This window comes from Lepisosteus platostomus, chromosome 28 (assembly GCF_059453375.1).
Source record: "Lepisosteus platostomus isolate fLepPlt1 chromosome 28, fLepPlt1.hap1, whole genome shotgun sequence".
In the NCBI taxonomy this organism is placed as follows: Eukaryota; Metazoa; Chordata; class Actinopteri; order Semionotiformes; family Lepisosteidae; genus Lepisosteus; species Lepisosteus platostomus.
In genome coordinates, this window is record NC_142638.1 from 8,797,558 (window position 1) to 8,808,811 (window position 11,254).

An 11,254-nucleotide genomic window follows, 5' to 3' on the forward strand; every position below is an offset into this window, starting at 1 on the left:
GTCTCACTTTTTTTTTTTATCTGCCCCCTTCCTCTTGAATACAGGTCTCCTCTCTTGACCAAGTAATGCCATCGCAATGCATTTGGCAGTTGCAAAAAAATTTAGTTTCAACAAATCCTTTTTTAAAAGAATGCATTGTGGGCTTGCTTGCTTGTGACCTCCACGCTTTTCAGAAAGTAAAATTAACAGATGAAGTAGGTGTACATGCCTCATCTGAGAATTAAATTAAATAATCTAATAACAAATCTGTCTCATCTTCTCTCATTCTAACCGATTATTTCAGATCCGTTTTGAATTGCTCTGTGCGTTCACACATCTGGTCCAGTACAGCCTTTCTTAGGTGTTGAAAATAAATTAGAATAGAATTAAACTCTTTAAGTGGAATATCCTCCCATAAGCTCCTCTTCAACAAATATCATTTGTACTTTGAGACAATTCACAAAAGTTACATAGATGAAATTCAGTTCTAAGTCATATTTATTAACATTCTTGCCACAGACTAACAATAATTATAATAATAATAATAATTACAGCTACTTACATTTGTGTTTTAAGGCTTTGGGTACCATAGTGCAATCTTATTGCAAGATCAATATGGTTTTAGTGGTTTTTTTAATACAAAACAAATGAATTTATGTACATCTTAGACATTTATTTTTTGTACAAAATATATAAATAATAACCTGAGATTCAAAACATGGTTACATCTCTATTTTAATGCTTTTAAATGTGTCGTTTTTTGAACCTATTATCTTATTTTTTCATTTTGGTTGAATTATACCTAAGATGGGTTTAATGCTTACCAAGAAAAGAAGCCAATAAAAAAAAAAACAATAATTTAAAAACCGCGTTCCATACTTTGTGGAGATAATACATTTTCAAGAGCGGAGAAGTGACAGGGGAGATGTGTGCTCGGAAATAAAAGATGTCTTGAAGGGTGAAGTTGTACGGGTTACAGTAATGTCTCTCCTGGCCTTTCAAGAATGTTTTTTTTTTTCCTGTCATTTCTTTAAGCAACAGAACAAAAAGAAGAAGGGGAAAAAAAACACTCGTACATCGTGGGTACTCCCGATAACGTCAGCTTATGTCGGAGTTCGTCTGATAAAGTGATGGAGGGGGCAGGGGGGGCGGAATTGAAATCGTAATGAGGGTGAAGAAATGAGCTGGCTGGTTTTCAGTCTCTTCTCGATTTTAAATTACGGCCGCAGTCTTTTTTTTTTTTAATACACAGCTCCCATAGCTTGCGTCGGCGGAGTGTGGTGGACGGAGGCCGGGTGCTGTAGGTTCGAGCCCTGCTGGTACCAGTGATTGCTGTACTCTTCCATGTAGGTGGGCGAGGAGCTGAGGGGCGCCTGCTGTAGCTGCCCCCTAGTGGCGGGGTTGGGGTGAGAGTTACTGTCCCAGACGGCGGGGGAGGGCGGGGAGTTGCAGGCCATCGAGTCGCTGGCGTTGGGGCTGTGTTCCAGGGGGACCTCCCCGTTCTTGTACAGCTTCTTGAACTTGGACCTTCGGTTCTGAAACCAGATTTTCACCTGTAAAAAAGAAAACGCAAGCGAAACGGATTTTAGCAAAAACAGCGGCTGGTCGCGCACGATTTCAGGGTTTTAAACCGCGAATTCGCTCCAATAATTGTAAAGAGCTACACGAAACGAACAAAATATAAAACAGCCAGCGAAGATGGTTTTCTTTACATCACAGTAAAAATGTTTTTTAACTTTTTTTACAGTATGTACATGAGCCGTTATTTCTAACTAAAAACAGCTATAGGAAATATGTTAATTAATTTCCCAAAATGTAAATTATAATCATATATATATATTTTTTTATTGTCAGTCAGGATTGTGCTGACAATCATATTTAGTCACCGATGCGCTTAAAAAACCTTTCGGAAAATACAGTGGAGGTTCTTGTGCTTTAAAATCATTTGAAAATGAGATGTAACTGTTAAAATGATATAGTTTGATGGAAATATGAATGTCCCTTTCAGAAGTAGTTAATAATTCGTTTGGTACCTTTTTTTACCACTCTGCGGCTGATCTAATTAGAGTCCTCATAATAAGTATCCAATTATGAGATCAAATTGCAGCCCAAATGATATTTCCAACTGAAACATCCAAACACGCTTCTTTAGTGTAATTTCTGGTGAAGCTACTAGCAGAAGAATATTCGTTTAAAGTACGCTCTCGAAATGACCTGTTTTAACACTCATACGCCGAGTATAATATAGACATTTTGATTAGTTCTTTAAATCGTTTAAATAAATAAAAATACCTAAATGAAACGAAATAGTTCTGATAGGATTTAATCGGAACTGAATTAATACCCACGCGTTTGTTTTATTGTTGCTTGTGGTCACGATATCTGAATACGGATATCCGAACCGATCAGAGGTCATTTTAATTCTGACCGTTTTTATGGTTGCAGTAGTTTTATAGGCTTCAGCTCAGGACTCTAAACATATGCTCAAAGTCCGAATTGACCATTTCTTTCCGTGTGATTATCATCTGGTAATGACGACCCTAGTTGTCACAAGGCAGAGAGAGCAGTGTGATGAGAAGCCCGGCCTGTGCGCGGGTCGGTCCTTGATTCTTCCAGCAGGGCCGAAAGCTTTATAATCCCGGCCCGCAGTTCACTGGAGGGACGTAAAAACAAATCGTGCGGTTTGCAACTGAAATTTCACACGGTTACAAACGCAGAAGGAACTTTTTACCTCCCCCAACTCCGTGAATCGCACTGGAGCTTTAAAATGGGCATAACGTCGTCGTGGTTTTAAATCTTATTTCAGCTGTTCTCCGTCACCACTCGCAGAGATCTTTTTAAATGAGGATTTTAGGTGAAGAATAAGCGCAGAAGACTACCCGCGTCGCCGCGATTGGCGTTTGCCCTCCCCCACTCGGCGTGGAAACGGGCCGACGCGCGTCTGTGGTCGTGCTCACCTGAGTCTGGGTCAGGCCCAGCTGCGCGGCCAGCTCCGCCCGCTCCGGCAGGGCCAGGTACTGCGCCTTCTGGAAGCGGCGCTGGAGGGCGGCGAGCTGGTAGCTGGAGTAGATGGTGCGGGGTTTGCGGATCTTCTTCGGTTTTCCGTTCACCATCCGAACCTCGGGTTCGGGCTCCTCTTTGACTGGAGAAGGGGGAGAGAGAGAGAGAGGGGGGGTTAGTGTTGGGGACAGATGCAGTTGGGAAGGACCCAGCACAATGTGATCGTATTGTGAAGAACGCAGATGACCGAAGGCAGGAAACTGGGGGGGGTGGGGGATGAACACGTTTCACTCGTCAGTTACTGTTCTTATTTCGCGCTTTCGGTAACGTTTCCTGAAACGCAAGGCACGTTCTCCTTCGCCTGTTCCCTTTGCTCTATATGGGGGGGGACAAATCCATGAAAAAATAATTGCCTCTCAATTGAAACAGCTGTAGCACACATTCACTCAATAAAGTTACACAGCATATCCACATAAAACTCGCTGGGCTGGCTGGAGAACAGCCGTCGGTGTGCGGTCGCCGTATTGCAGGAAAGGCCAGAAAGGACGCTTTTCGCCGGCTCCCCGAGCCCCCCGGAAGCCCGGAATCGCGTTCGTGTCGCTCCTGGCTCGGCCCGGGTGACTGATTTTTCCAAACACGACCTGACTTTGAATCGAGATTTGCGTTTCGCGGGGAGAAAACGTCTGTGTCGGCGATTGTGCTCTGCTCGATACATGTCGCGACAGCTGCCTACGGGATGCGCTGCTGTCGAGGTCTTCCCTGTATGTCGCGATAAAGGCTTGTTCAGACCATCTCCGCATTCCAAACAACACTAATAATCATCATCATCATAATAAGCTATTGTAGTGAATTACTCATTGGATAAGACAATCGAGATCACATTTTCATTACAATGACGATCATGGCTTGTCATCAAGGAAAGGCTTGCTCTGTCGGCCGGCGAGGGTGTTCTTAATTCTGCAGATTTCCACTTCTTTTTAAATAGAGACTTGCAGATAAAACGCCGAGCAAACTCGCCTGAGTTCGTACATTTCAACTTCGTTTATTTTCGATTTCTTTTTTAAAATAAAAAAAAATCTGGATTCACAATAGTCATGCATTTGTAATTACAAGGAGCTGCAGTATTAAATTAGATACTGTAGTATTAGGAATTGTACTAAATTGTAGTTAGTATTAGTACTTCTTCCTAACAGTGAGGCAGAGTATTTTTTCTAAACACATGATTCGTGTTTAAAACCTTTAAAAACGATAAAAATGTTCAGTTACTGGGCTGGTCTTCGCTTCTTAACTCGGTTTGAATTTTTTACAAAAACAGTCAACATACACCGGGAGAGACCAATAATATCATTCAACAGCAAGATTTGTGGACCTATTTATTCTAAGGTTCAGTACACTAGTGCGCACAGTTTTTTTTTATACAGTATTGTTTTTTGTTTCAAATTTATTTTCATTTCTTTTGGTGAAATTTCTGCGTACATCGGAGCTCTAGCAACAAAATTCGGAAAAACAAGAGGATTACATTTTTCTTCACCGCCTGTAAACCTGGAGCGTGAACGTTTTATTGTATAATAAAATAAACCAAATAAAAATTAAACCCACAACAGCGTCAAAACAAATTGTCACTGTTTTTTTTTTTTTTTTTTTTTACTGTTCCGGGCAGATTCCAGTATTTTCGTCTATTCGATTCTCAACTCAGCTCAGTATCGTTGCTTTCAGGATGTGTAATATGATCAGCCTGAAAGAGTTGTGAAGGGCTAACGGCGTTTTGTTTTTTTTAAATCGCTCCTGAATCAGTAGTGTCACAGTGAGAACATCTTAAGACTGTTGGGGTTGGTCCGGTAGGAGTTACAGGGCTTGTCCCCGGGGTCTGGGAGAGACTCTCCGAGTCGCTGTCCGGGGACAGAGCCCCGTGTCTCAGCCCCAGACTCTACAGGCTGGAAGAGGCAGGTGCGCTGGGCTATCCAGGTAAACGCATCTCCCGTTGCGAACGCACGATTTAATTCACGATTCCAGACACGCACGCATTTCCCTTCCAGTGCCTGATAACGTGACTAAGCACGGACTTCCAACGCTACGATTCTCGCCCCGGAGTTGTCTCGGCGGGGAGAACACTGGACCCCAAAACCCGGAGACGCAGAGGGGTGCCGAGAGACGGACGCGGTGAAGTCTCTGTGGGACCGCGTCCGCGTCATTCCGCTGTCAGTCCCACCCGAGCCCACGGGTCGCCGTCTCCTCGCCAGAACCACACCAGCACGGACCCAGAGGCTGATCTCAGCTCTCGGGGTGGTGAAGCCTTACCTATATCCTGGGGTGGCGTCTGTAGCTCTCTGTTATAATGTCCGTATTGCCGGTAGGAGTTGGAATAGGCGTATTCGGATTTGGTGGGGTAGCCGCCCGCGCCCCCCATGCCGTTTATGTTGAACTGGTGGTACGTGTAAGGGTTCATGGGCTGGGTGTAGCCCTGACTCTGGTAGTACTCGTGCTGGCTGTGCGTCGTCTGCCCGCTGTAGTAACCCATGTCCGTGGCGGAGGACTCCGGCAGCGTAGGGGAGTCTTTGGACGCGGGGTGACAAGTCATAGAGCCCGGCAGGTCGGTCAAAATGCTCGATAGTTTCTTCTCATAGGTCGGTCCGCTCATCATGCGTCGCCCCCCGTCCTGAAAACAGACAGACAAGCGTCCAGAAAAGAGACTCTCTTTCGGGGGGGAGCGGTTCGTGTCAAGATGAGCCGTCGGCTGCGGATGGGGTTCGTCTCTCCTTGAGCGCCAGCAGCATAAATCCTCAGAGAGCCCTCCTCGCTGCTAATTCTCTCGGCTGTACTGCTAGCGCTTCGGCAGCGCCCAATCTAGTTAAACACTTAATTATAGTTCCCTAGGGTGGATGCTGCCTTCCCATTGGCTCCGGAGAACATCGTTTTTTTTCTCTTTTTTTTTTTTGCCCAGAAGGCTAAACAAAGTCTCCGAAGCTCTTCCCTCCGCCCCTCGGAAAACGCGTCCGCGCAAACCTCCCCTGTGCCAAGTCCCGACTGCAGGCTGACTGGAGGATCTGAAGCCTTTCAAGACGTTTCAGAAAACTTTCAAAAACGCCACCTCTTTATCTGAAAGTATGCGTTTTAATTGAAAACGTTTACCCCCCCCACCACACCCCCCACCCCCGCCCGCCTCTGTGTGTTTTAATAAAACGGCAGCGCTCTTGTTGTTGTGCTGTTTTGTCATGTAAATCGCTCTCAAAACCAGTTGCTCTTTACTTCCGAGCAATCCGACTTTCCAGCTCAGTCGCCCTGCAGTATGAGGGACGCGTATGTGTGTATCTCAGATGGACTGAGTGGAGAAGCGATTCCCAATAAACGATTAAAATATATAAATATCCCCCCGCTGTTTCGTGCAGAGAACTGGTTGGGCTCCCGATCACCTCCCCTCCCAGCTCTGTCACACAATAGCTGCGTGATTCATGTCTGAAATATTACTCTTTGTTTTCGTTTGGCCTTGAATTAAAAGCCAGACAAACAGGTGACAAATCGGTACCTCTTTCCCCCAAATCCTGGTGTTTTCCCAAGAACACCAGATCTATCTTGTCAAGAAGTGTTCTGGTCAGTCGGAGCTGCACACTGTGCCAAGTCCGAAGCGCTCTGAAATCTGTAGCGGCAGAGGTACTGAGGGTTGATCCCTTACAGGGAGAAGTTGGTGGGGGGGCGATTGATTTGATTAGGGAAATCGCCCCAAGCTCGCCTGGGGGGCTCCTTTGTTTTTGTGTGTGTGTTTTTATTTTGGCTGCATTGAAGTCTAGGCGTGGCGCAACCTGCGATTCGAGTTTTTCTCCAGCCCGAACAAGTGGCCAGTACAATCCATTTAAACCACGAAAATAAAACCCGTACGGGATAGGCAAAAAAAATTATTCGTTTCAGTAAGATGTGGTTTAGAAACCCCCCCCTTCCTTCACTGGGTCAGTTAAGATTCAAATTTAACCGTAACCTTTATTTCAGCACCTCGTTCGCCGGCTCGAAATTTGACTACAAGACGCTTTGGGTACTTGTGTCGTTGGCTGAGGTAAGGCCCAAGGGTAAAACCAGTCCTTCAGAGAAGCTGAAATTATACAAATGTCGGCAAAACATTAAATCACTTTCATCGTAATCTGCCAGATTCTTCGGAGAGTGCAATTCACATCCTCCATCACCTCCATCCCTCGTTACTCGGTTCTAAATTGTGAGCAGCACGGTAGATTTCCAAATGGGTACTCTGGTACACGGGCAACCTGCAGGGCTTGTAGAAATAGTTCTGGCCAGTTTGGCGGCATTTTCGGCTGGAGGGTCCCAGTTTTTTTTGTGATCGTGTCTCTGGGTGGTTTTGTTTTTCGTCAAAAATGGAGTACTTCGGTCTTGAAAGTATGAAACGAATAAGATTACTTTTTTAAAATAAAAATAAAAAAAGACAATCAAAATAAAAATACAATCAAAAGTATGAAATGTTCTACACTAATATTTACATGGAAGATGAAACGTAATACAAGTTGCTATGAAACCTTCTGGAAATAATTGGTAAAAATAATTTTATTGTAGTGGATGTGCAATTAAGAATTGAAGAATAAGCCCCAGTGGATTTCACTGTGTAATTATTTGCCCAGTCCTTGGCCTGGTTAATTATGAGGGAGAGCTGTTCTATTTTGCAGTACAACAGCGTTCCCTTGTGTTTAAGACGGTAAAAAACACCTATAATCGCTCGAAAGTGTACTGGATGGACGTTATAATATTATTGACTCTCTGGCCGGACTCGTCAGCTGCTGTCGCCTACAGAATCGTGTCATGCAGTGTGAGTGAACAAGACTGGGTGTGTCGGTCGCAAATTGTATTTTGTCCCGTGAATGATTTTGGAACTGAGCAAAGCGCGCTTAAAAAAGCAAAACGCCGTCAAAGGCGATGGTGACTAATACCGTCTGGGCCATCCCCCATTGTTGTAATTTTTATATATTAAAAGTAACTACTTAGGCTACTTATTTGATGATCCTGGCGCCTGATCTCCCGGTTACATTCGGCCCTGCGTGGCGCCCGTGTTGAAAACGCGACCTGCATTCGCGGCGCTTATGAATTCACTGTGTGATGGCGCCACCTCGCGGCGAGCATTAATAATTCATGACGAGTGGCACGGAGCCTCCTGTCCTGTTCAATAATGCACAGGGATTCCACCTGCGAGGTGTCGCCCTGCATTGTCCCACGCAGACCTCTCTGGGCGGGTGGCCTTACTAAGCTGGGAGCCTTGTTGTTATTCCTCGTCACCCACGAACACCCCTCTCTGCCTCGCGCGTGACGTCTTCAGAGAACGCAGGACTCGAGATCTAGATCGATAATGTCTCGATAGGAAACACCGTCATTGACCGTGACTCCAGGCACCGGCGTCTCTAAAGAGCTTAGCCAGTGATGCCGGGTGGATAACGTTCATCTTGATGGGAAGAAAACGCTTCCAACTACAAAAGCCAACCGCTGGGTGAAACCTTATAAATAAATACGTCAACTATAGTACCTCTGCGGTATGATGAATCTGGATTTTTATTTTATTGGGGGGAAAAAACGTTTAAAAGAAGGAAACCACCTGAAGTTTTAGTTCACTTGACTGCAGGTGTGCTTCTCTAACGTGGCGAAAGGGCAGGCGTGAGAGTGGGACAACCTCGGTGACCTCCTGCTGATCAGCACAGCCACCCCCCAGTGCGCTCATCGCTCCGCCCAGTACAGGGTCATGGAGGAGGTGGAGCCTGTCCCGGCATGGCGGGATACACCCTGGACGGGACGCCAGTCCACCTCGGGGCACACGGAGCCTCGCACCGGGGCCGATTTTCCACCTGCATGGGAGTTCACCTACTGGACCCCTGTGTCTGTGGAGAGGAGGGAAGGAGGAAGTTTTAAAAAGCTGTGGAAAACGGAGGACTTGGGACTGAATCTCAAAAACCCATGATATCGATGATCACGTCCAGGAAAAATGACCCTCGTCCTCAATTTTGGATTCAGAATGACCTGAGCTAGTGCTCCTGAGCAAAAATAATTATTGTTCTGTAACTTTTGTCTTTGGGAACGTAACGAGATGGTTTCATATATACTGTTTTAGGAATATACACTCAGTGGCCACTTTATTAGGTACACCTGTCTAGTACCAGGTAGAACCCCCTTATGCCTCCAGAACAGCCTGATTTCTTCAGGGCATGGGTTCAAGAAGGTCCTGGAAACATTGGTCCACGCCGGCTCGATAGCAGTTCCTGCAGATTGTTCGGCCACACGCTCATGCTGCGAGCCTGCCGTTCCACCTCATCCCGGAGGTGCTCTATGGGATGGAGATCTGGGGACTGTGCAGGCCGCTGGAGTCCACTGACGTCGCCGTCGTGTTCGTGGAACCAGCCTGCGGTGACGCGCGCTTTGCGAGATGGGGCGTTATCCTGCTGGAAGTATCCATTTGGAAAGGGGGAGACTGTGGCCATAAAGGGAGGCACGTGGTCGGCAGCGATGCTTAGGTACGCTGTGGCATTGAATGGTGCTCAGCTGGTATTGAGGGGCTTAACGTGTGCCAAGGAAACATTCCCCACACCATTACACCATCACACCACCACCAGCCTGTACTGTTGACAGGATGGATTCATGGTGTTCAGGCCGAATTCTGACCCTGCCATCTGCACGTCGCAGCAGAAATCGAGATGCGTCAGACTGGGCGACGTTTTTCCAGTCTTCAGTCGTGCCGTTTTGGTGATCACGTGCCCACTGTAGCCTCGCCTTCCTGGTCTTAGCTGGCAGGAGTGGGACCCGGCGTGGTCTGCTGCTGTAGCCCATCCGCTCCAGGGTTCGACGCGCTGTGCGTTCAGAGATGCCACTGCTGTAAAGACTGGTTATTGGAGTATTTGTGGCCTTTCTGTCAGCTTGAACGAGTCTGGCCATTCTCCTCTGACCTCTCTCATTAGCGAGATGTTTTTGTCCACAGAACTGCAGCTTGTTTTTTATTTTTTGTTTATCGCACCGTTCTCTGTAAGCTCTGGAGACTGCAGTGTGTGAAAATCCCAGGAGGTCGGCTGTCTCCGAGGTGCTGGAACCACCATGTCTGGCACCAACAATCCCACCGCGCTTAAAGTCACTCAGATCACACGTCGTCCCCATTCGGATGTTTGCTCGAACAACTAAACCTCTTGACCATGTCTACATGCTTTATACGTTGAGTTGCAGCCACGTGATTCGTCAGCGTGAAAGATGGACTTCTGTGGCTCTGTAACCTGCGACAGATGGAATCCCGGTTGCCTCTCTCGTGTTCGTCCTGTTTTGTCGTGTTGGTGCCCTGCCAGGCCCAGCTGGACAAGACCAGTAAACCCCTCACACGGCCTGGACTGCACTCCTCTCGCGGCGTCTGGCTTCATGCGGCCCTTACGGGTTCCGAAGGACTCGGCGACGTGCCAGCCCTGGCCAGTCCTGAAATGCCCCAGCAGCGCCGCAGAGGAAAAAAAAAAAACATTTTCTCCTGCCTGCCAGCTGGGCACCATTCACCCCCTGATCCACGTGATGCCAGTCGCGATTATACTGCTGATCATGGGGAAACGGATCATGGTGTTTAAACCGACTCCATAATCACCACGTCTAAGTTTCTGCTTTCCTGCTGTTTTTTTTCCCTCCCGGATTGTAAAGTAGCTCCGCGGTTTTCTGGGCGAGCGCAGGACCGGGCTCGGCTCAGTCCGTGTCAGCCGAGACGGTGCCGCGATCTGGGAGATAAGAGGCCTCTGGCAGCTGGCACCCGCTCCCCAGACGGAGGCACGGACTTCCCTGCATCTAGACTTCTTGATTACATCTTGCTGGAAAGGCCTCTGCTCTGTTTTGCCGTGTTGAAGGAAATTGAGACTAGGGAGCACGTTTTAAGAACGTTGATAGTTGTTTGTGTTTCCCCGTCAGAGTGGAAACAACGATGTTGCTTTTAGTTTCTGGCGTTACAGGCGTTTTTCCTGCTGCTCCACTAAACCACTATCAGGCTTCCTACCGCTGCTCCACTAAACCACTATCGCAAATGAGACAGAACGGGTTGTTTTTTTTTGTGCAGTTACAGTACTTTGATCCTACTAATAGGATACTTATTGTTCCTTAATTGCTAAATTAACCCTGCTGATAATTTCTATAATCAAGGATTAATTGGAGCAGGAAGTTGGAATGGCCCTGAAACTGGGTGCCTATGTAACAGAATAAAAATGACAGTAAAGTCACGGTTCTCACCAGCAGGTGGAGCCCTTATCCACAGTATTTTTCAATTCAATTCAAGCTTTATTAT

The 11,254-nt window shown here is 46.7% G+C and overlaps 1 protein-coding gene across 1 annotated transcript; it reads right to left on the bottom strand.

Annotated features, from left to right (window-relative positions):
* Positions 1-459: 459 nt before the first annotated feature.
* dlx3b (distal-less homeobox 3b) lies at positions 460-5,839 on the bottom strand. Its single transcript, XM_088622813.1, has 3 exons — positions 5,278-5,839; positions 2,937-3,121; positions 460-1,532 (listed from the first exon to the last, which is right to left on the bottom strand). Exons 1-3 carry the CDS (start codon positions 5,618-5,620, stop codon positions 1,221-1,223), a joined length of 840 nt encoding a protein of 279 aa, XP_088478939.1. The 5' UTR covers positions 5,621-5,839; the 3' UTR covers positions 460-1,220.
* Between the last annotated feature and the right edge of the window lie 5,415 nt (positions 5,840-11,254).